The sequence below is a fragment of the Panulirus ornatus genome, chromosome 9 (assembly GCF_036320965.1).
Source record: "Panulirus ornatus isolate Po-2019 chromosome 9, ASM3632096v1, whole genome shotgun sequence".
In the NCBI taxonomy this organism is placed as follows: domain Eukaryota; kingdom Metazoa; phylum Arthropoda; class Malacostraca; order Decapoda; family Palinuridae; genus Panulirus; species Panulirus ornatus.
The window spans coordinates 11,774,216-11,799,798 of NC_092232.1; the positions used below are offsets into that span (position 1 = coordinate 11,774,216).

Genomic DNA, 25,583 nt, shown 5'->3' on the forward strand with positions numbered 1-25,583 from the left:
TCCCTCAGGATCACAACAGGTTTTCCCCCGCCGTCAGGCTATGTTTAGGGAGAGGGGGTGAAGTAAACAACAAAAGTTCGAGGAAGGAAACAGTTACCAAAAATTTAAGACTTCAGTGAGGCAATGGCAATAGAAGCAACTGATGTGTAATGTCGCTTGCTTCTCGGGTACGAGGAGCCGTGCGTGTGTATGTCACGGTGAGTGTGTATGTGTGGTCATCCCAGGGTATCTCTGTCCTCCAACCTGGCAGCGTGGCCTCCTCCTCCTCCTCCTCCTCCTCTTGCATTCATATCAGTGGTGGTGCTGCCAGCCACGCCACCAGCACTACCGCTGTGGCCTCGGTCATTCGCGCTGCTCCTTCGCTTAACTCGTTTTCCGCTGGCGTGACGTCTACGTTACGGCGATCCTCGCTGAACGCCGCTGAAGGTTCTGGTTTACTGACGCTGTTGATCGGTCTGCGAATCTCGGTAACGCTTACGTGACGCCTGTGATGTGACGTTCATGTATTTGTTTTGTTTTGCTTTTTGTTGTTGTCGCTGTATTTTTATGCTTCCTACGCGACGTCAGCGGTCCTATTGTGTCGTTGCGCCTGTGTTCCGGGAGCCCACCACGTGACGCTGGAGTGACACTCTGTGGTCACCGTGGCCGTAACGTGACGCCGGTGTTTCGTACGTGTGACCACCGTGACCCCTGAGGACGTAAGCAATTCTGAACATGTTACAGCGACCCTGGCATGATATTGGGGATCCTCTATTCGTTACAGTGTCCACGACGTAACGCGGGTTTTGTAGACGTTAGCACGACTGTAACGTGTGACGCTGGGACGCTGGTGCTACGGTGTCTGACGTGACGCTGGTGCTACAGTGTGTCTCTGACGTGACGCTGGTCCTATAGTGTGTGTGTGTGTGTGTGTGTGTGTGAAGGGACGCTGGTGCCACAGTGTCTATCCCGTGACGCTGGTGCTACAGTGTGTCTCTGACGTGACGCTGGTCCTATAGTGGTGTGTGTGTGTGTGTGTGACGGGACGCTGGTGCCACAGTGTCTTTCCCGTGACGCTCGTGCTACAGTGTGTCTCTGACGTGACGCTGGTCCTATAGTGGTGTGTGTGTGTGTGTGTGTGTGACGGGACGCTGGTGCCACAGTGCCTTTCCCGTGACGCTGGCGTTTTATATACCGTAGTGTCCCTGATGCGGTTTTGATGCGTCATCTGTGTCACTGTACGTCACCAGAAGAGCGTTAAAATAGGATGTTAATATTTTTTTCTATGAGTTTGATATCACTGACAAAATTAACTTAAATTGCAGGGTATTTTTCCGGTCAAATAGATAATTTTGTGTCAAAAACTGATATGTAACATATTAAAACATTTCTATGCTAGAAGTAATCATAGAAAATAAATCATTATGCTCTCAGTTGCCAATACATACGCAGTAAATACGACCAAAAATGGCAGGGTATTCTTCAGCTCTTTTTAAGAAAGTTTTTGTTTCAAAACTGATAGGTAACATATTCAAACACTTCTGTACTTGAAATAATCATAGAAAATATGTCATAATGCTCTCACCAATACATACTGGTTAATACGAAGCAAATGATCAACCAATACTTTAAAAGTGCTTGCATTCATCTGGTTATTTAATGGTCATAGAGACGACGGAAGGAAGTTTTACCCCCAGATTAGCATTGAGCATGAGTAATAGTCCTTATAATGAGGTTTTGGAAGAAATCTATTTTTCTAAGAAAACTACCAAAAATTGCAGGTAATAGTTCAGGGTATTTTTCAGCTCAAAAAACTTTTTGTTTCAAAACTGACAGGTAACATATTGAAACACCTCTGTGTTTGAAATAATCATAGAAAATATATCATAATGTTCTCTGTTATCAATATATTCCCAGTAAATACGATGCAAATAATCAGACAATACTTTGAAATTATCTTCTTTGGACAGGACTTTTAAAGGTCAGAAAGACAGAGAAACGATGTTTTACCACCAGATATGTATTCAGCATGAAAAATAGTCCTTATTTTGAGGTTTTCAAAGAAATTATTTTTTTCGGAAAACTGCCAAAAATTGCAGGTAATAGTTCAGGTTATTTTTCAGCTCAAAACACTTTTTGTTTCAAAACTGTTAGGTAACATATTGAAACACTTTTGTACTTGAAATAATTATAGAAAATATATCATAATGTTCTCAGTTATCAATACATACCCAGTAAACACGAAGCAAATTATCAGCCGATACTTTAGAAATTTTTTTTCTTTTAGCTCGATATTTGAAGGTCATTGAGACGACTGAACGATGTTTTACCTCAAGATTTGTATTCAGCGTGAATACTAGTCCTTGTCATTAGCTTTTGGAAAAAATTATTTTTATCCGAAAACTACACAAAAGTGCAGGTAATAGTTCAGGATATTTTTCTCCTCAAAAAACTTTTTTTTATTAGAAATTGATACATAACATATTCAAACATTTATATGCTTGAAATAATGATAGAAAATATATCATAATGTTCTCAGTTACCATTACATGCCCAGTAAATACGATGCAAAAGACCAGACAATAATTTGAAATTGTCATTCTTTTAACCGGACCATTAAAGGTCAGAAAGACGAGTAAACGATGTTTCACCATCAGATATGTATTCAGCATGAAAAATAGTCCTTATTTTGAGGTTTTCAAAAAAATCTATTTTTTCCCGAAAACTACCAAAAATTGCAGGGTATTTTTCAGCTCAAAAAACTTTTTGTTTCAAAACTGACAGGTAACATATTCAAACACTTCTTTACTTGAAATAATCATAGAAAATATATCATAATGTTCTATGTTATCAATATATTCCCAGTAAATACGATGCAAATAATCATCCAATACTTTAAGATTGTCTTCTATGGACAAGACCTTTAAAGGTCAGAAAGACAAAGAAACGATGTTTTACCACCAGATATGTATTCAGCATAAAAAATAGTACTTATTTTGAGGTTTTCAGAGAAATCTATTATTTTCCGAAAACTACCAAAAATTGCAGGGGATTTTTTAGCTCAAAAAACTTTTTCTTTCAAAAATGAAAGGTAACCTATTCAAACACTTCTATAGTGGAAAGAATCATAGAAAATATATCATAATGTTCTCAGTTACCAATACATAACCGTTGATACAAAGCAAATTATCAATCAATACTTTAAAAGTGCTTGCATTCATCTGGTTATTTAAAATTCATAAAGACGACTAAACGAAGTTTTACCCCCAGATTAGCATTCAGCATCAGTAATAGTCCTTATAATGAGGTTTTCGAAGAAATCTATATTTTGCCGAGAACTACCAAAAATTGCAGGTTCAGGGTAATTTTCAGCTCAAAAAACTTTTTGTTTCAAAACTGACAGGTAACATATTCAAACACTTCTGTACTTGAAATGATTATAGAAAATGTATCTTAATATTCGCAGCTACCAATACATACTCAGTAAATATGAAGGAAATTATGAACCAATACTTTAAAATTGTATTTATTGACCTGGATATATAAAGGTCATAGAGACGAAGAAATTATATTTTACACTCAGATTTCTATTCAGCATGAGTAATACTCCTTATAATGAGGTTTTCGTAGAAATCAAATTTTTAAGAAAATTACCAAAATTTGCAGGTAATAGTTCAGGGTATTTTTCAGGTCAAGAAACTTTTTGTCTCAAAAGTGACAGGTAACATATTCAAACACTTCTGTACTTGAAATAATCATAGAAAATATATCATAATGTTCTCTGTTATCAATATATTCCCAGTAAATACGATGCAAAGGACCAGACAATATTTCCAAATTGTCTTTCTTTTTTTCCCGACCATTAAAGGTCAGAAAGACGAATAAACGATGTTTTACCATCAGATATGTATTCAGCATGAAAAATAGTCCATATTTTGAGGTTTTCAAAGAAATCTATTTGTTTAAGAAAACTAAAAGAAATTGCAGGTACTAGTTCAGGGTATTTTTCAGCTCAAAAAAACTTTTTATTTCAAAACTGATAGGTAACCTATTGAAACACCTCTGTACTTGAAATGATCATAGAAAATATATCATAATGTTCTCAGTTACCAATACATACCCGTTAATACTAAGCAAATGATCAACCAATACTTTAAAAGTGCTTGCATTCATCTGGTTATTTAAAGGTCATAGAGACGACGAAATGAAGTTTTACCCCCACATTAGCATTGAGCATGAGTAATAGTCCTTATAATGAGATTTTGGAAGAAATCTAATTTTCTAAGAAAACTACCAAAAATTGCAGGGTATTTTTCAACGCAAAAAACTATTTGTTTGAAAACTGACGGGTAACATATTGAAACACTTCTTTACTTGAAATAATCATAGAAAATATATCATAATGTGAGAACATTACCAATTCATGCCCAGTAAATACGAGGGAAATTATCAGCTAATACTTTAAATTTGCCTTCATTAGACTGTATATGTAAAGTTCATACAGATGACGAAATTATATTTTACACTTAGATTTGTAGTTAGCATGAGTAATAGTCCTTATAAAGAGGTTTTCGAAGAAATCTAATTTTCTAAGAAAACTTCCAAAAATTGCAGGTATATTCAAGGTATTTTTCAGCTCAAAAAACTTTTTGATTAGAAATTGATACATAACATATTCCAACACTTCCATGCTTGAAATAATCATAGAAAATATATCATAATGTTCTCTGTTATCAATATATTCCCAGTAAATACGATGCAAATGATCAGACAATACTTTGAAATTGTCTTCTTTGGACAGGACTTTTAAAGGTCATAAAGACAAAGAAACGATGTTTTACCATCAGATATGTATTCACTATGAAAAACAGTCCTTATTTTGAAGTTTTCAAAGAAATCTATATTTTTCCGAAAACTACCAAAAATTGCAGGTAATAGTTCAGGGTAATTTTCAGCTCAAAAAACTTTTTGTTTCAAAACTGACAGGTAACATATTCAAACACTTCTTTACTTGAAATAATCATAGAAAATATATCATAATGTTCTCTGTTATCAATATATTCCCAGTAAATACGATGCAAATAATCAGACAATACTTTAACATTTTCTTCTATGAACAGGACCTTTAAAGGTCAGAAAGACAAAGAAACGATGTTTTACCACCAGATATGTATTCAGCATGAGTAATAGTCCTTAGAATGAGGTTTTCGTAGAAATCAATTTTTTAAGAAAACTACCGAAAATTGCAGGTAATAGTTCAGGGTATTTTTCAGGTCAAAAAACTTTTTGTTTCAAAACTGACAGGTAACATATTCAAACACTTCTTTACTTGAAACAATCATAGAAAATATATCACAATGTTCTCTGTTGTCAGTATATTCCCAGTAAATACGATGCAAACGACCAGACAATGATTTGAAATTGTCTTTCTTTTAACCGGACCATTAAAGGTCAGAAAGACGAGTAAACGATGTTTTACCATGAGATATGTATTCTGCATGAAAAATAGTCCATATTTTGAGGTTTTCAAAGAAATCTATATTTTTTCCGAAAACTACCAAAAATTGCAAGTAATAGTTCAGGGTATTTTTCAGTTCAAAAAACTTTCTGTTTCAAAACTGAGAGGTAACCTATTCAAACACTTCTATACTTGAAATAATCATAGAAAATATATCATAATGTTCTCAGTTACCAATACATACCCGTTAATACGAAGCAAATTATCAACCAATACTTTAAAAGTGCTTGCATTAAGCTGGATATTTAAAAGTCATACAGACGACGAAACGAAGTTTTACCCCCAGATTAGCATTGAGCATCAGTAATAGTCCTTATAATGAGGTTTTGGAAGAAAATTATTTTTCTAAGAAAACTACCAAAAATTGCAGGTATTTTTCAGCTCAAAAAACTTTTTGATTAGAAATTGATACATAACATATTCAAACACTTCCATGCTTGAAATAATCATAGAAAATATATCATAATGTTCTCAGTTACCAATACTTGCCCAGTAAATTCGAAGCAAATTATCTGCTAAAACTTTAAATTTGCCTTCATTGAGCTGGATATTTAATGGTCAGACAGACGACGAAATTATATTTTACACTCAGATTTGTATTCAGCATTTGTAATAGTCCTTATAATGAGGTTTTCGAAGAAATTTATTTTTCTAAGAAAACTTCCCAAAATTGTAGGTAATAGTTCAGGGTATTTTTCAGCTCAAAAAACTTTTTTATTAGAAATTGATTGATAACATATTCAAACAGTTCAATGCATCAAATAATCATTGAAAATTTATCATAATGTCAGTTACCAATGAATGCCCAGGAAATACGATGCAAATAATCAGACAATCCTTTGAAATTGTCTTCTTTGGACAGGACTTTTAAAGGTCATAAAGACAAAGAAACGATGTTTTACCATCTGACAGGTAACATATTCAAACACTTCTGTACTTGAAATAATCATAGAAAATATATCATAATGTTCTCAGTTACCAATACATACCCGTTAATACTAAGCAAATGATCAACCAATAATTTAAAAGTGCTTGCATTCATCTGGTTATTTAATGGTCATAGAGACGACGAAAGGAAGTTTTACCCCCACATTAGCATTGAGCACGAGTAATAGTCCTTATAATGAGATTTTGGAAGAAATCTATTTTTCTAAGAAAACTACCAAAAATTGCAGGTAATAGTTCAGGGTATTTTTCAACGCAAAAAGCTATTTGTTTCAAAACTGACGGGTAACATATTGAAACACTTCTTTACTTGAAATAATCATAGAAAATATATCATAATGTGAGAACATTACCAATTCCTGCCCAGTAAATACGAGGGAAATTATCAGCTAATACTTTAAATTTGTCTTCATTAGGCTGTATATGTAAAGTTCATACAGACGACGAAATTATATTTTACACTCAGATTTGTAGTTAGCATGAGTAATAGTCCTTATAAAGAGGTTTTCGAAGAAATCTAATTTTCTAAGAAAACTTCCAAAAATTGCAGGTAAATTCAGGGTATTTTTCAGCTTAAAAAACTTTTTGATTAGAAATTGATACATAACATATTCAAACACTTCCATGTTTGAAATAATCATAGAAAATATATCATAATGTTCTCTGTTATCAATATATTCCCAGTAAATACGATGCAAATGATCAGACAATACTTTGAAATTGTCTTCTTTGGACAGGACTTTTAAAGGTCATAAAGACAAAGAAACGATGTTTTACCATCAGATATGTATTCACCATGAAAAACAGTCCTTATTTTGAAGTTTTCAAAGAAATCTATATTTTTCCGAAAACTACCAAAAATTGCAGGTAATAGTTCAGGGTAATTTTCAGCTCAAAAAACTTTTTGTTTCAAAACTGACAGGTAACATATTCAAACACTTCTGTACTTGAAATGATTATAGAAAATGTATCGTAATATTCGCAGGTACCAATACATACTCAGTAAATATGAAGGAAATTATGAATCAATACTTTAAAATGGTATTTATTGACCTGGATATATAAAGGTCATAGAGACGAAGAAATTATATTTTGCACTCAGATTTCTATTCAGCATGAGTAATAGTCCTTATAATGAGGTTTTCGTAGAAATCAATTTTTTAAGAAAATTACCAAAAATTGCAGGTAATAGTTCAGGGTATTTTTCAGGTCAAAAAACTTTTTGTTTCAAAAGTGACAGGTAACATATTCAAACACTTCTGTACTTGAAATAATCATAGAAAATGTATCATAATGTTCTCTGTTATCAATATATTCCCAGTAAATACGATGCAAACGACCAGACAATAATTTGAAATTATCTTTCTTTTAACCGGACCATTAAAGGTCAGAAAGACGAGTAAACGATGTTTTACCACCAGATATGTATTCAGCATGAAAAATAGTCCATATTTTGAGGTTTTCAAAGAAATCTATTTTTTTCCGAAAACTACCAAAAATTGCAGGTAATAGTTCAGGGTATTTTTCAGCTCAAAAAACTTTTTGTTTCAAAACTGAAAGGTAACCTATTCAAACACTTCTATACTTGAAATAATCATAGAAAATATATCATAATGTTCTCACTTACCAATACATACCCGTTAATACGAAGCAAATTATCAACCAATACTTTAAAAGTGCTTGCATTCATCTGGTTATTTAAAGGTCATAGAGACGACGAAATGAAGTTTTACCCCCAGATTAGCATTGAGCATGAGTAATAGTCCTTATAATGAGGTTTTGGAAGAAATCTATTTTTCTAAGAAAACTACCAAAAATTGCAGGTAATAGTTCAGGGTATTTTTCAGCTCAAAAAACTTTTTGTTTCAAAACTGAGAGGTAACATATTCAAACACTTCTTTACTTGAAATAATCATAGAAAATATATCATAATGATCTCAGTTCCCAATACATACCCGTTAATACGAAGCAAATTATCAACCAACTCTTTAAAAGTGCTTGCATTCAGCTGGTTATTTAAAGGTCATAGAGACGACGAAACGAAGTTTTACCCCCAGATTACCATTGAGCATCAGCAATAGTCCTTATAATGAGGTTTTGGAAGAAATCTATTTTTCTGAGAAAACGACCAAAAATTGCAGGTAATAGTTCAGGGTGTTTTTCCCCGCAAAAAAACTTTTTGTTTAGAAATTGATACATAACATATTCAAACAGTTAAATGCATGAAATAATCATAGAAAATATATTATAATGTTGTCAGTTACCAAGATATACCCAGGAAATACGATGGAAATGATCAGACAATACTTTGAGATTGTCTTCTTTGAACAGGACTTTTAAAGGTCAGAAAGACAAAAAAACTATGTTTTACCACCGGATATGAATCGAGAATGAAAAGTAGTCCTTATTATGAGGTTTTCAAAGAAATCTATATTTTTCCGAAAACTACCAAAAATTGCTGGTAATAGTTCAGGGTAATTTTCAGCTCAAAAAACTTTTTGTTTCAAAACTGACAGGTAACATATTCAAACACTTCTTTACTTGAAGTAATCATAGAAAATATATCATAATGTTCTCTGTTATCAATATATTCCCAGTAAATACGATGCAAATAATCATCCAATACTTTAAGATTGTCTTCTATAAACAGGACCTTTAAATGTCAGAAAGACAAAGAAACGATGTTTTACCACCAGATATGTATTCAGCATAAAAAATAGTACTTATTTTGAGGTTTTCAAAGAAATCTATTATTTTCCGAAAACTACCAAAAATTGCAGGGGATTTTTTAGCTCAAAAAACTTTTTCTTTCAAAAATGAAAGATAACCTATTCAAACACTTCTATAGTGGAAATAATCATAGAAAATATATCATAATGTTCTCAGTTAACAATACATACCCGTTAATACAAAGCAAATTATCAACCAATACTTTAAAAGTGCTTGCATTCATCTGGTTATTTAAAATTCATAGAGACGACGAAAAGAAGTTTTACCCCCAGATTAGCATTGAGCATGAGTAATAGTCCTTATAATGAGGTTTTCGAAGAAATCTATATTTTGCCGAAAACTACCAAAAATTGCAGGTAATAGTTCAGGGTAATTTTCAGCTCAAAAAACTTTTTGTTTCAAAACTAACAAGTAACATATTCAAACACTTCTGTACTTGAAATGATTATAGAAAATGTATCTTAATATTCGCAGGTACCAATACATACTCAGTAAATATGAAGGAAATTATGAACCAATACTTTAAAATTGTATTTATTGACCTGGATATATAAAGGTCATACAGACTAAGAAATTATGTTTTACACTCAGATTTCTATTCAGCATGATTAATAGTCCTTATAATGAGGTTTTCGTAGAAATCTATTTTTTAAGAAAACTACCAAAAATTGAAGGTAATAGTTCAGGGTATTTTTTAGGTCAAAAAACTTTTTGTTTCAAAACTGACAAGTAACATATTCAAACACTTCTTTACTTGAAATAATCATAGAAAATATAGCATAATGTTCTCTGTTATCAATAGATTCCTAGTAAACACGGTGCAAATAATCAGACAATACTTTGAGATTGTCTTCTTTAAACAGGACTTTTAAAGGTCAGAAAGACACAGAAACGATGTTTTACCACCAGATATGTATTCACCATGAAAAATAGTCCTTATTTTGCGGTTTTCAAAGAAATCTATTTTTTTCCGAAAACTACCAAAAATTGCAGGTAATAGTTCAAGATATTTTTCAGCTCAAAAAACTTTTTGTCTCAAAACTGAAGGATAACCTATTCAAACACTTCTATACTGGAAATAATCATAGAAAATATATCATAACGTTCTCACCAATACATACCCGTTAATACGATGGAAATTATCAACCAATGCTTTAAAAGTGCTTGCATTCATCTGGTTATTTAAAAGTCATAGAGACGACGAAACGAAGTTTTACCCCCAGATTAGCATTGAGTATCAAGTATAGTCCTTATAATGAGGTTTTGGAAGAAACCCATTTTTCTAAGAAAACTACCAAAAATTGCAGGTAATAGTTCAGGGTATTTTTCAACGCAAAAAGCTATTTGTTTCAAAACTGACAGGTAACATATTGAAACACTTCTTTACTTGAAATAATCATAGAAAATATATCATAATGTTCTCAGTTACCAATTCCTGTCCAGTAAATACGAAGGAAATTATCAGCTAATACTTTAAATTTGCCTTCATTAAGCTGTATATGTAAAGGTCATACAGACGACGAAATTATATTTTACACTCAGATTTGTATTCAGCATGAGTAATAGTCCTTATAATGAGGTTTTCGAAGAAATCTAATTTTCTAAGAAAACTACCAAAAATTGCAGGTAATTGTTCAGGGTATTTTTGAGCTCAAAAAACTTTTTGATTAGAAATTGATACATAACATATTCAAACACTTCCATGCTTGAATTAATCATACAAAATATATCATAACGCTCTCAGTTACCAATATATGCCCAGTAAATACGATGCAAATAATCAGACAATACTTTGAGATTGTCTTCTTTAAACAGGACTTTTAAAGGTCAGAAAGACGAATAAACGATGTTTTACCACCAGATATGTATTCACCACGATAATTAGTCCATATTTTGAGGTTTTCAAAGAAATTTAATTTTTTCCGAAAACTACCAAAAATTGCAGGTAATAGTTCAGGATATTTTTCAGCTCAAAAAACTTTTTGTTTCAAAACTGAAAGGTAACCTATTCAAACACATCTATACTGGATATAATCATAGAAAATATATCATAATGTTCTCACTTACCAATACATACCCATTAATACGAAGCAAATGATCAACCAATACTTTAAAAGTGCTTGCATTCATCTGGTTATTTAATGGTCATAGAGACGATGAAATGAAGTTTTACCCCCACATTAGCATTGAGCATGAGTAATAGTCCTTATAATGAGGTTTTGGAAGAAATCTATTTTTCTAAGAAAACTACCAAAAATTGCAGGTAATAGTTCAGGGTATTTTTCAGCGCAAAAAACTTTTTGTTTCAAAACTGACAGGTAACATATTGAAACACTTCTTTACTTGAAATAATCATAGAAAATATATCATAATGTTCTCTGTTATTAATATATTCCCAGTAAATACGATGCAAATAATCAAACAATACTTTGAAATTGTCTTCTTTAAACAGGACTTTTAAAGGTTAGATAGACGAATAAACTATGTTTTACCACCAGATATGTATTCAACATGAAAAATTGTCCATATTTTGAGGTTTTCAAAGAAATCTATATTTTTCCGAAAACTACCAAAAATTGCAGGTAGTTTCAGGGTATTTTTCAGTTCAAAAAACTTTTTGTTTCAAAACTGACAGGTAACCTATTCAAACACTTCTATACTGGAAATAATCATAGAAAATATATCATGATGGTCTCAGTTAGCAATACATACCCAGTAAATACAAAGCAAATTATCAGCCGATACTTTAGATTTTTTTTTTTTTTTTCATTTAGCTAGATATTTGAAGGTCATTGAGTAGACGGAACGATGTTTTACCCCAAGATTTGTATTCAGCGTGAATACTAGTCCTTGTCATTAGGTTTTGGGAAAAAGATTATTTTTGTCCGAAAACTACACAAAAGTGCACTTGATGGTTCAGGATATTTTTCAGCTCAAAAATCTATTACCTGCATTTTTTTTTTTTTGAGGTTAATGAATTTGCTTAAAAACCTCAACATATGAAATGTTTTTCATGCTGAATTGAAATATAGGATTGAAATATATGTTTTGTGGCGATAAGGCCTGCAGTGAGTGATTAATTATTGCTCTTTTAGATGGTTCTGTGATTATTCGATTCGTATTTGTTCCTTTGGCTTATTAGATTCGTATTTGTTACTTTGGCTTATTAGATTCGTATTTGTTACTTTGGCTTATTAGATTCGTATTTGTTACTTTGGCTTATTAGATTCGTATTTGTTACTTTGGCTTATTAGATTCGTATTTGTTACTTTGGCTTATTAGATTCGTATTTGTTACTTTGGCTTATTAGATTCGTATTTGTTACTTTGGCTTATTAGATTCGTATTTGTTCCTTTGGCTTATTAGATTCGTATTTGTTACTTTGGCTTATTAGATTCGTATTTGTTACTTTGGCTTATTAGATTCGTATTTGTTACTTTGGCTTATTAGATTCGTATTTGTTACTTTGGCTTATTAGATTCGTATTTGTTACTTTGGCTTATTAGATTCGTATTTGTTACTTTGGCTTTGGGACTTATTATATGAGATGATTTCCATGATTATTTCAAGTACAGGAGCATTTCATTATGTCATATTTCGATTTTAAAGCAAAAAGGTTTTTGAGAGAGAGAAAAAAAGAATATTCTCTGTACTTTTTTTACTTGCAATTTTTGGTATGCTTGTGTGAGGGTAATAGGTTTGCTTGAAAACTTCATTGTAAGAACTGTCTTTCACGCTGAATTCGAGTCTGGGGTTGAAATATATGCTGAGGGACATAAAGGCCTGTAACTGAATGATTGATTGTTTATTTAATCTCAAAAGTTTCTTTGTTTATTCGCTTCGTATTTACTGCTTATCATTCGTGTTTTGGGAAGCATTTTGCGACATTTTTATTGGTATCATTTCAAGTAGAGAAACGTGTCATTTTGTCATATTTCAGTTTCTGAACAAAAAAGTATTTGGGCTATAAATTCCCTATTGCCTGCAATTCTTGGTATTTTTTTTTTTTTTTTTTTGTGTAAGAGACTTGTTTGGAAACAAGTATAAGGACTATTTATCATGCTGAATTCGAATCTGGGGGTGAAATGTATGTTGGGGGACATTACGGCCTACAAATAAGTACTTTATTGTTAATCTTACACCTTACAGTAATTATATATATATATATATATATATATATATATATATATATATATATATATATATATATATATATATATATATATATATATATATATGGATAGATAGATAGAGAGAGAGAGAGAGAGAGAGAGAGAGAGAGAGCATTATCAGTACCATTAATCATCATCATGATCATCATCACGTGCATGTGTGACTGTAACCAGCTAGAGGGAGGACCTCAGGTAGCGGAGTAACGACCCCTCCCACAACCCCTGCCAATTTGAGGTATACTCCAACGCTGACTCCACTTGTGTGTGGGGAGGCCTGCTACGAGCGGGGGAGGAGGAGTACTGTTCGCACATCTGGGGGTGGTTCTGGCTCTGCATCTTTGCTTGACAAACTGGAGCCTTCAACATAAAAGAAACAAATACGCCCCCCCCCCCCCCCCCCATTCCTGACCCACTCCCCTTGCTTCATATACTCAATCTTTCCTGGTATTTCTTCACCCGTTTCTCTTCCAAGCCTAGTTACTCTCGCCACACTCTTCTTCCCCCGATTCTTTCCTCTCTTCCCAAGACCTCTGCAAGAGCTTCGTCCTCGCCTGTACAAGACAGTGATCAGACATCCCGCCACCTGCCCCTCTCAGTACATTTACATCCAAGAGTCTCTCTTCCACACGCCTATCGATTGATATGTAATCCATTGATACCCGCTGAACCATCTTTCCTACTCACATACGTATATCTGTGTTACTTGACTGTTCTTTCAAGTTATGACATTAGTTTAATTAAGGCAACTATAACTCGCCAGAGCACAGGCAATGCGCCACCACCTGGAGCTAGAATTATGAGGTAATTTTCTCTGGACTCTCGATTAAAAGAAAAGGGATCTCGACATCCTTACATAAAGTTCTATATAGGTACGACCTGGGAAAGAGAAGTGTTGTTTACCGGACGATGACGAAAAGAACGATAAGATTTAGCCACAAGTGCCATTGGGAGGTACCTGCTGGGGTGGTGAACCTGTCTTACCAACGTGACGAAGAGGTCCCCACCAGGTCTGACCACCGTCAAGACACGGCCTTAACAGCTTGCACGACACAAGATGCTTTGGGCAACGCTGAAGAGCCCCCGGGAGAAGGAAGGGGTGCTGCCGCGGGACAGACCAACACCCAGGAGCACCAGGAGCCGGGAGGAACGTCTGGTGAAGCTATTGAGACCGAGGCGCCTGGCGGGCACAGTCGCTGGACCGTCGCATTGGGAGCTGCCATTCTCATGGTGAGTACGACATAGCCGAGATGGAGATGGTGGCTGTAGTTTCGTTTCGTTGCACACGATAACACTCCATTTCCTCATCGTTCTCTCAGCTCAAACTCACACTCAAATCAGTCCGCGACTCCCCTTGCTAAACCTCCTTACCTTACTTTTCTTCACAGTAACTCTTAACGTTCTTCTTTCACACATTCTCCATAAATCGGACTCCAACGTCTGCAGTCTCTCGCCTGAGTTTGTCTCCAGAGACGTGCCGTCCACAAACAGCAACTGACTCGCCACTTACGACCCCCTCACCCACAACATACTCTGTACCCGACGCACTTTCCAAGACCCCTCGTATTTACCTCCCCTCACCTTACAACAACAGACAGATTAAACAGTCATGGTGACATTACACACCCAACCTTCATCTGGAACCAACTCGCCCTTCTCCCTTCATACTTATACACGCATTACTCCGTGCTGCTTCCCGTGGCTTTCGTCTCACACCATTTCGCAACACCTTCCACAAAGCATCTTTATCAACCCTATTGTACGCTCTCTCCAGAACCGTTAGTGCCACGTTCCAAAACATTTCCTTGTTCCCACCGAAGTTTGCCGATATTCTTTCCCCAACGCTTATTTGCCCTTTCTTTCAGCCCATCTTGACCTGCCACTTTCTCTTGTACATCTCCCAGTCACTTGCATTCCTTCCCAGCAGATAGCACCCATACACCTCTCTTTCCTCTTCCACTGGCAGTATAACTTCCTCACCCCACTACTCACAACTAATTCTCAGACTTCCATATTCCACCATACATACATATGTAATGAACCAAAGCCAAAGCCTGTCATCCACAACCAAGCCCTACAAACCGACGAAATGAATTGCCTTTTCCTCTTCGTATACCTTCGATCAACCCATTGACTACACCATCCCCTGTATATCACATCGTTTCAATTCGTTCTGTCTGATGCAAGCCACATGCCCTCCTAAATGTTCAAGCCTGTGATCTGCTAGACCTCTTTCGCTTCATCCTTCTGTCTTCGTTCTCCTCTTCCCTCTTGCTCCATCCTCTTCTGAAACATAGATCATCCTAGTTGTCTTTCTTCGCTCATCCTCTCTATATTCCTCAACCTTTTTAGCACACCCTGGTCAGCTCTCTCAGTCAGACAGCTCACTAGCACATCTCTTTCTTACGCTGTCATTCCTTACACTATCGTCCCATCTCACACCATACATAACCTCAGGTATTTCAACGCATCCATCTTCTTCCTCCCCTTTGCATTCTAAGCCTAACGTTTTTCCTCCAAACATGCCTATCTTTGCACTCACAGTAACTGACCCTCTCTTTCCATACATACCTTACGTACCCAGGATCTTAACGTTTCTCCTCCACCCGATGACTTCCTTCAGCCTTTCTCTGTCTCATGTTCTACCCGCTGCCACGTCCGCTCCAAAACACCAAAAGCAATCTGATTCTTCCAAGTCCTCCCTGTTCATACTTGCACTCCGATCCTACTATCTTGTTTCATCTCCACACACACACACACACACACACACACTCACTTTGCACCTTATCCCCTTTTCATTATTTTGATTCACATACACTCACAACGTTTTTTCCTTCACACCTTACAAAAACCTGTGGTGAAGTCGTAGCTTTTGTATGTATATAGATAACGTGACGACTGTTGGTTTGATATAGATCCTCCCACCAAGTGTGCTCTGTGCACCTACAGCCTTCCGAAACTGTGGCCATGTCATCTTTCTGTGTCTCCTGATCCCCCTTTCCCTGTCCTCGTATGTCACACTAATGATGACGATGATGATGATGGTGTGTCGTCAGGCTGTGGTCAACATGGCGGCCCCCTGCTTCAGCTTGGTGTTCTCCTCCCTCCTCCTGGACCTGGGCGAGTCCTCCACCACCATCGGGTGGCTCTTCAACTCCCTCCTGCTCACCATGAACGTCACCGGACTGTTTACCGGCAACGTGCTCGCCGAGTTCGGCTGGATGAAGGTGGCTATGACGAGCACCATCCTCTCCTCCTGCGCGTTCGTCGTCTCAGCCTTCGCCACGTCAGCCTGGTTCCTCTTCCTCTCCTCCACCCTCCTTGGTGGTGAGGCTCGCAGTGCTGAAGATCACTGTCTTAACCTCTCGACATGTAACTAACATATGATTAACCTGGGCGAGACTACAGGTAGGTGGGGGATTTTGAACATATATATTAATTTTCTTATTTCCAGAGTCATGAAAGGCGATATTGTCACAATTCCCTTTTAGGAGGCTGGGTGGGCGGATATCCCGCACCAGGAGAGCTGAGGGCGATGACGCCAAAGAGTTCCTGTGTATCAAACGCAAGAGGCCATGTCCTATGTCCAGTTAGAAGTACGAGCTTTTGTGGCTTATGCTGTAAGTCTTGAGGTTCTTGAGGAGGACGACGTGGAGTTGGTCCGTCCGGGTGCGGCTCAGTGACGTACGTAGCGTTGTTACGTCAACCATAACTGTGCACCGGCGGTTACGGAACGGTGCACCGGCGGTTACAGAAAGGTGCACGAGCGGTTACAGGAAGGTGCGGCGGGCCTCTGAAGCTCTTGGAAGTTTACAAACTTGACTACACAACAACTCCCACATGTTGACTTGAGGAAGGAGGATGCTAACCCGACGTTCTTCCTCCCTGCGAGAATGTGGGCAGGTGACAAAGGAACACCACCTCTTCGACAGCAAACTACAAGGACATCACGGCGTTGCTGAAAGCATGCAACGTCCTGTAGTTGAGCATGTTGACATGCCAAAGTCTTCTTGTCAAGAATATGTACAGTGTTCAACGAGCGGGGTTGGAGGACAGAGGTGTGCCTACCTCAAAGAGGACTGGGAGCAGCACGACAGCCCCCGTCCGTCTGTCGACCAGAGAGGAACTGCCATCCGGGGAGGGAGGGGAGGAGGAGGAGGAGTTACTGCCATGACTTACGTGGCTGTTATGAATTATCTGCCATTCAAGAGGGGAAGGCGCGAACTTGGAAATGCATAGCTCACGCTTGGAAGAAAGTGTGTGAAGGTTGTATGAATTAATACTGTGTGTAGTATTGACTGAGGTCAGCATCACGACGGGTATCGTGGCCTCCATTCTGCTCCAGCGAGAAGCGAGTCAAAGCTGGTTTGATAACGCTAGTGTTATTGGTTCCTTAGGTCCAATCCTGTATCATAATGTTTCACATTTGAATGATCATAGATTAGTAACACAATTTACTGTGAGTCTACATGAATGAAGTGTTTGGGCGAGTCTTCATTCACTCCTACCCTGGCCATGCATTCCTGTATGGACGCTGTATACACCAATGGATCATGGAACCTTTAGTGACACTCGCGCGCGCGCGTGCATGTGTGTGTGTGTGTGTGTGTGTGTGTGTTATGTGTTCCCCCCCATATTCATGTTACTCCTCACCCGTGACGTGGCTAGACACTCTGGGTTTGGGGGCCACGACAGAAATAAACACATTTCACTTTGATTTGCTTCATATTCACATGTTCATAAACCTTGATAGTCATCTTTGTACATGTCATTTCTTAGAAGGTAACTGAAGGAGGCAAGACTGAGTTTCACAATATTCAACAATGCTGAAGTTTATATTTATTTATTTATTATACTTTGTCGCTCTCTCCCACGTTAGCGAGGTAGCGCAAGGAAACAGACGAAAGAATGGCCCAACCCACCCACATACACATGTATATACATACACGCCTACACACGCACATGTACATACCTGTACATCTCTGCATGGTGTTAGGGTCTGGCACCGTGCCTATCATAAGAGTTTATTATGTGGACGAGACAGGGAACCGTTTACAAATTTTCCCTACACCAAAGCTATCCAGTTTGTGTAGACCTTCAGAAATATTCATGTTACACTTCTTTGTGTATTTGATAACAACAGAAGATGCATGTGATTCTTGTCCTGTTCTTAAACTATATATTTGTTGCTCTAGTCTAACATAGAGGACCTTACCAGTCTGCCCAATATAAAAGATATTACAACTTTAACGAGGTATTCTGTAAACACATCCAGCAGAATTTTCAGGCGCGTTTTATGATAGTATTTTTATTGCTGAAGGTTAAATTTACATTAACTTGTTTAATTAGATTCTTGGTATCAAGGGGAGGTTTGAGTTCAACTCTATAAAATGATTTCTTTGCCAACTTTAGAGATTTATCAATGAAAGATTTAGGATAAGATAACTTTGATCTAATAAAATATTTCTTCTCAAAATCATGGTCAGTAAATTCTGGACTACATATACGTAATGCCTTAAGGAACATCGATTGCAGTGATGATTGTTTAGCTCTGTCATGTCGAGCTGAAAAATAATGAATATTAGAACAAACTTGGTGGGTTTTCTGTATATGTTAAAATGTTTCCAGCCATATGGATCATGCAATCTATAAATGGTAACATCCAACTATTTTCCACTTCCTCAGTAGATTTTATAGAAGGTATTACTGTAGATTGTTAAGGGAGAAATGTTAATGAATTTTCGCCTGTTTTCCAGACATAAAAAACATCATCTAAATACCCACACCAGATTTCCTGAGTAATTTTGTTTCAAAGAAGTCCATGTATAGATTACTTAAAACTGGTGAAAGAGTAACCTATCGCCACATCAAACTTCTGAGTATAATGTCCATTAAATTGAAATACTGTCTTTTATACACAATTGTATCAGTTCAAGAAACACAATTTGAAACAGGTAAATCAAGATTATCCAAGGCATCAACCAGATATTCTAAGAGGTCATCAACTGGAACTTTTGTGAACAAGGATGACACATCAGAACTTATGAATAAGCTTGAAATCACAATCAACCTGGATATTATTAAGTTCCAGTCGATGACCGCTTAGAATATCTGGTAGATGCTATATAATGATTTCTGTGCCTAACCGGCGACTCTACTGGGAGTGGTTGTACAACACTTTAACTCACATGATCTCTTCAATATCCAAGGAATCAGTTTGGGCTTGATCAGTTCCCTCTGCTTCATGGTGATCCCCTACTACTTCGCCAGTCACAGAGGCGTGGCCAACGCCTGCATGTTGGGAGGGATCTGTTCGGGGCTTATGCTCGGCTCGGTCCTTATAGGCGTCCTACACGAAGAGTTCGGATCCTTCGGCGCCACCATCGTCTTCGGGGCCATAATCCTTCACGGCTGCGTTGGTGCCTCCTTCTTGTGTACTGTCAAGGCTCCCTTGCAAGCCAACGCGTTGACACAAGCCACTGACGGCCCAGCAGCGCAGGACCCTCACACTTGCAATATTGGCAGGGACAACGCGTTGGTGCGGGTGTTCCGCGACAGCGTGCGCAACCTAGCCGTCCTGAGGTCCCCGCGCGCATCGATCATCGCCGCGGGGCACGCGTTCACCATTAACAGCTTCTTGAACTTCGTGGGCCTGGTGCCCTTCCTGTTGCAGGCGGCCGGCCACCCCAGCCAGACGGCCAACTTGTGCGTGACGATGGCGGCCTTGGGGGAGTTGGTGGTCTCTCTCGTTGTGTCGTCACTGACGGACTGGCCTTGGTTCAACATGCAGGTCTGCTGCGCGATCAGCAACGCCACCGCCGGTGCCTCCGCTCTAGGTCAGTATACACACTTATCTCTCTCGAGGCTTTTACCCATTCTATCGTCCAATGACTGTGGGCCAACTGCCGTAACCAGGATTCGAAACCTAATGTTCTCGACCCTGGGCGGCCCGTGAACGCATCACGTCCTAACCTAACCTAACCGCTAAGGTTGTATTTTGGTGTATACCTTACTGTACCTTACCTTACCGAACCTTACCTTACCCCAAGACCAATTATTATGAGCTTTCTGGTGTTATCCAAGACATTTCTACTGGAAAGGCTCACCTGCACCCATCGGCTGCGCTATTTCCAGCAGCATGGAAATGTAGACGCTTTTGGAGGTGCAGACATTCTGTGACGTGACTTTACACTCCCAGTGAAGCAGTCCCAACAAAAAGGTGACCTTGCGTTCGCGGTATAACGTCGAACTGGGGTTTCCGACTACACACACACACACACACACACACACACACACACACACAATGTGTACAGTTGCTATCTGGCGAAACACTCGTCTTCGTAATGGCGTTCAGCGCTGCGGAATTGATAAATTAGAGCGGTCTGTTAACTTTATGAACACGTACGTCTCACGGTGCATAGAAGTCCAAGATTAATGATACAACCGTGCAAGCAGCAACGGTTTTTTTTTTAACAGATTCTGAAGTGAAATTCATTCCCACGCCCGCCTTTCTGTGAGGGGCTAGGATACGAGACCCAGTGTGTGTGTGTGTCCCCGCATGTCGAACAGTCACGTCAGATTTGATGTCCTCATGCTTCCTAGTTGGCCACATCTTCTTTGTCTTTCCACGCAGAGGATTTTGTGTTATTTTATCTTTGTTGATTGTGTTTCTTGGGCTTTAAAGAGTACTAGAAGATGGTCGGTGGAAAGACAAGGAAGAAAAAATCACTTGTCAGGTCAGGTCGTCTTCGCTGAGGAAACGGCGAGAAGACCTTCAAGATAATCACGTTGGTTTCCGAGAGCCTACTTACTTATTGGTAGAGAGGGGTCCGGAACCCAAGGATGTAGGATGTTATGATGAGTTTTGTTTTCATTCGTATCGAATTGGTTTCTTTTTTTTTGTTTGTTTTGTTTTTCTTATTAGCACGACGCCAGCGGCAGGTCAGCAAGTGTTCTCAGCGCACAGAGGGGAAGGAGGGAGGGGCTTTGCTTAGGGTAGGGAAGCCATAACATATTGTGACTTGCATCCCTTGACCAGTTTGTGTTAGGATTCGTAATCCCCTAGACCAGTTGTGTTACACCGAGTCGTTTGAACGAAGTGCAGTGTGTTCATGTCACACGTACATTGCATCACAAAAGAAAAAGAAAGTTGTCTCAGGGCAATCAAAGCAAGTTCAGGGCACAGTCTGCAGGTGCTGGGGAAAAGGATTCTCCCCCACTGAAGAAAAAATTACTGACACTGTAGACTCTCTCCCAGACACACTAGGCAAACCGGTTTTTTTTTAGCGGTATTGGACATCAATTCTGTGGTATGGTTTAGGGCATTTATTTTATCCTCAATTATCAGCCCTTTTTTCCCTCCAAGATTGTTCTGTTGGTTCAACCTGCAAATCAAAGACAGAGTAGAAAAAAAGTATTGATTAGGTAGACACCCATCCTTCCACGTACATGCAGAACACTGCTGACCCGCCTGCTAGCAGGTTGTTGAAATACGACCTGGACGGTAGAACATCGGATCTTCGAACGTGTACCCGGTGACCATTATTTTTTTTTTCTTTTTTTTTTTAACTTTCAACGACGCGCTTAACGTGTTTCCTTAACCTCAAGCGACCTGAAGGAGTGAGTAGCTTTTCCCTCATTTTTTGTTTCTGCTCAATTGATAGCCCATGTAAGCACAACAGCATGACAATAAGTAAAACGTTTAAGGCAACACAAAAGCTATGATGGAAAAGGTGTCGAGAGGAGAGGGGGGAAAAAAAAGGGGTCACTATACAAGATCAAAGTGGCCAGTGCGGTCGCTGTATTGAGAATGGCATGCAAGGTTATGTCGCAGCGGTAATGAAGACGCTTGTGCTGAGGAAGTCATGTGACATAGGGGGAACTGTGAGGATGAACCACACGATGACTCCTGAGATTAATGGCAATATGTATATATATATATATATATATATATATATATATATATATATATATATGTATGTGTGTGTGTGTGTGTGTGTGGAAAACTAATCAACTATAGTTGACCTGTAGGGTTTTTTGTCTGGGTCTTTTGACCCACTCCCTCCGGGGAGGAAATAAAATATAAGAGATTATATAAATAAAAAAGAGAGAAAAATAAATGTGTGTGTGTGTGTGTGCGGGGGGGGGGTTGTTATTTCATGTGAGGCGGAGTGGCGATGGGAATGAATAAAGGCAGACAGTATGAATTATGTACATGTGTATAATGTATATGTCTGTGTGTGTATATATATGTATACGTTGATAGGTATGTATATGTGTGTGTGTTGAGGTGTATGTATATACATGTGTATATGTAGGTGAGCTGGGCCATTCTTTCGTTTGTTTCCATGCGCTACCTCGCTGACGCGGGAGACAGCGACTGAGTATAGTATAGATAAGAATAGTCTTCTCTTGATGACATCATGAATGTTCATACCACAAGACTGGTCGGTAGTAAGACAGTTCCCACAAACGTGGGTTCCCGGTCATGGTGGCTAGGCTGTACGGTGCGTCAGTGTTGTGGATAGAGGACCACTCGGGACACACTTGTGGTATTATATAAAGTGTAATGTCTACCTAACCTCATAGTTTCAGCTGTATACTGATTACTTCCAGGTGCAACATTATTCTTTTTTTTTTTTCCTGGTGTGTCACCTCGATAATAATAATAACCATTTCAGACATTTGAATTTATGTGAGTCTCATGTCTTTTGTTACCGAGATACCCACACACACACACACACACACACACACACACACACACACACACACACATACACACAATATCCCTAAGTACTTAACCAACTTTTGGTATTCCACGTCAACAGCGTTTAGTCTGGTGGGGGACATCCGGTGGCAGCTGGTGTGCTCCACCCTGCTGGGGTGTGCCCAAGGCGGGTACATGGCCGTCTTCAACTTGGTCACTCCCCACTACATGGGACGCGAGAACATGGCTGCCGTTATGGGGGCGACGTTTCTCGCGATAGGACTCTGTTTTACCCTCATAGGACCCATTACAGGTATACCTAGACGGTGCTAAGAGACTGGGAAGTAGTGCTACTGATATTGTTAGGGGAGTGAAGGAAGTGGGTGAGGCAGTGTTTCATCTATTAGCATTTGCCTCACACTAAATGCCTGATAACCCACTGGTGTTGTGTTAATCGTTGTACGGTATTCTCTCAACTCATTTGTTCTTACTGTTCAACAAGGTGTAGATCCGTGGTGTATTTTGCTGTATGATTAACTTTAGTTTTTTGGTTTTTTTTTCATATTTGCCCTTTCCTGCTTTTGTGAGGTACCGCCAGGAACAGGGGAAGAAAAGGACTTATTCCCTCACATCTGTTCCCTAGCTGTCATGTGCATTGCATCGAAACCACAGCTCCCTATCCACAACCAGGCCCCACAGCCATGTCCATGGTTTCCCCCGGCTGCTTCCTATTCCTTGGCTTAGTCTCTTGAGAGCGCGTACACCACACTTTGCATACGACATCGCTCCAAATTCATTATATCCCGTGCACGGCTTTCACCCTCCTGCATGTCTATGCCCCCCCAAAAAAATCTTTTCCTCTCCATCCTTCCCTCTCGTTTGATCTTCCCCTTCCTTAACCTCTCCTCTCATACATCCTCACGGCTTCCTCCTCAGGTATGATCCGGGACGCCAGCGGCAGCTACGCGGCCAGCATGTGGTTCTTGGCCGGGCTTTCCTTTGCATCCCTCGCCTCCTGGCTCTTCATGGGCCCCGCCATCCGATACGACCGCAGGAGATCAGACCATGGACGGCCGGCCGGGGATCCATGAACCCACGTCCTCAGCGCTTCACATACTCATTGATCCTCACCTTCAGTGCTTGACATGCCTTTTGATCCTCACCTTCAGTGCTTGACATGCCTTTTGATCCTCATCTTCAGTGCTTGACATCCCTTTTGATCCTCATCTTCAGTGCTTGACATGCCTTTTGATCCTCATCTTCAGTGCTTGACATGCCGTTTGATCCTCACTTTCAGTGCTTGAGAAACCATCTGGTCCTTACCTTCAAATCTTCATCTCAGTATCCTTGTTCGAACTTTTGTACTCAAGAAAGTTTGACTATTTTTTTTCTCTCTCTCTTACTAGTTTGAGTGATATGTGGTGAGCCCAGCCTCACTGGATGTACTGTCAACAGCTAGGGTGTGAAGTGTGGTGAGCCCAGCCTCATGAGATGTGCTGTCAACAGCTAGGGTGTGAGGTGTGGTGAGCCCAGCCTCATGAGATGTGCTGTCAACAGCTAGGGTGTGAAGTGTGGTGAGCCCAGCCTCATGAGATGTACTGTCAACAGCTAGGGTGTGAGGTGTGGTGAGCCCAGCCTCATGAGATGTACTGTCAACAGCTAGGATGTGAGGTGTGGTGAGCCCAGCCTCATGAGATGTGCTGTCAACAGCTAGGGTGTGAGGTGTGGTGAGCCCAGCCTCATGAGATGTGCTGTCAACAGCTAGGGTGTGAGATGTGGTGAGCCCAGCCTCATGAGATGTGCTGTCAACAGCTAGGGTGTGAGATGTGGTGAGCCCAGCCTCATGAGATGTACTGTCAACAGCTAGGGTGTGAGGTGTGGTGAGCCCAGCCTCATGAGATGTACTGTCAACAGCTAGGGTGTGAGGTGTGATGAGCCCAGCCTCATGAGATGTGCTGTCAACAGCTAGGGTGTGAGGTGTGGTGAGCCCAGCCTCATGAGATGTGCTGTCAACAGCTAGGGTGTGAGATGTGGTGAGCCCAGCCTCATGAGATGTGCTGTCAACAGCTAGGGTGTGAGATGTGGTGTACCCAGCCTGGCCAGATGCATTGCCAACACCCAGGGAGTTCAAACCTAATTGTTTTTAGAGAAGCTCACTTGGTCTGTATGTGACGCCACTAGTTACAAGCCACACATGAGAAGGAAGAAAGAAAATTCATAATACGTCGTGAAATGTTTTTCCCTCGTTAATCTGTTTCACTGCATCCTAACTTCCTATGTATTTTGATATACTTCGAATTTATAAAGGTAGTTTTAAGGCCCATATCCAACGTAGTCGATAGTCTAAGCGATGGTTTTATATATATACGAATATTAGTGAATAAACGTATTTTATGAGTTAAGTATGATTAACAGTGTTTTCTTCTTTTGCCTACGATCATTTCGTCTCTGGGATGATCAGGGAAAAAGTCAGCACCAGCTGAGTATATATATATATATATATATATATATATATATATATATATATATATATATA

At 38.8% G+C, this 25,583-nt stretch overlaps 2 protein-coding genes across 9 annotated transcripts in view; both read left to right on the forward strand.

The window, feature by feature from the left end:
• LOC139750211 (protein SHQ1 homolog) overlaps positions 1-25,583 on the forward strand; it is a 116,414-nt gene that overhangs the window by 41,999 nt on the left and 48,832 nt on the right. The window lies entirely within an intron of this gene.
• On the forward strand, positions 280-25,455 carry LOC139750212 (monocarboxylate transporter 12-B-like). Of its 8 annotated transcripts, none has more exons than XM_071664684.1 (6): positions 280-426; positions 14,214-14,571; positions 16,398-16,668; positions 19,551-20,177; positions 23,169-23,360; positions 23,984-25,455. In XM_071664684.1, the coding sequence occupies exons 2-6, from the start codon at positions 14,251-14,253 to the stop codon at positions 24,136-24,138; spliced, it is 1,566 nt and encodes a 521-aa protein (XP_071520785.1). In that variant the 5' UTR covers positions 280-426; positions 14,214-14,250; the 3' UTR covers positions 24,139-25,455. The 8 variants fall into 8 exon arrangements, with proteins under 8 accessions (XP_071520785.1, XP_071520779.1, XP_071520783.1 ...); XM_071664678.1 differs by having other exon boundaries at positions 291-698; positions 14,105-14,571; XM_071664682.1 differs by having other exon boundaries at positions 291-698.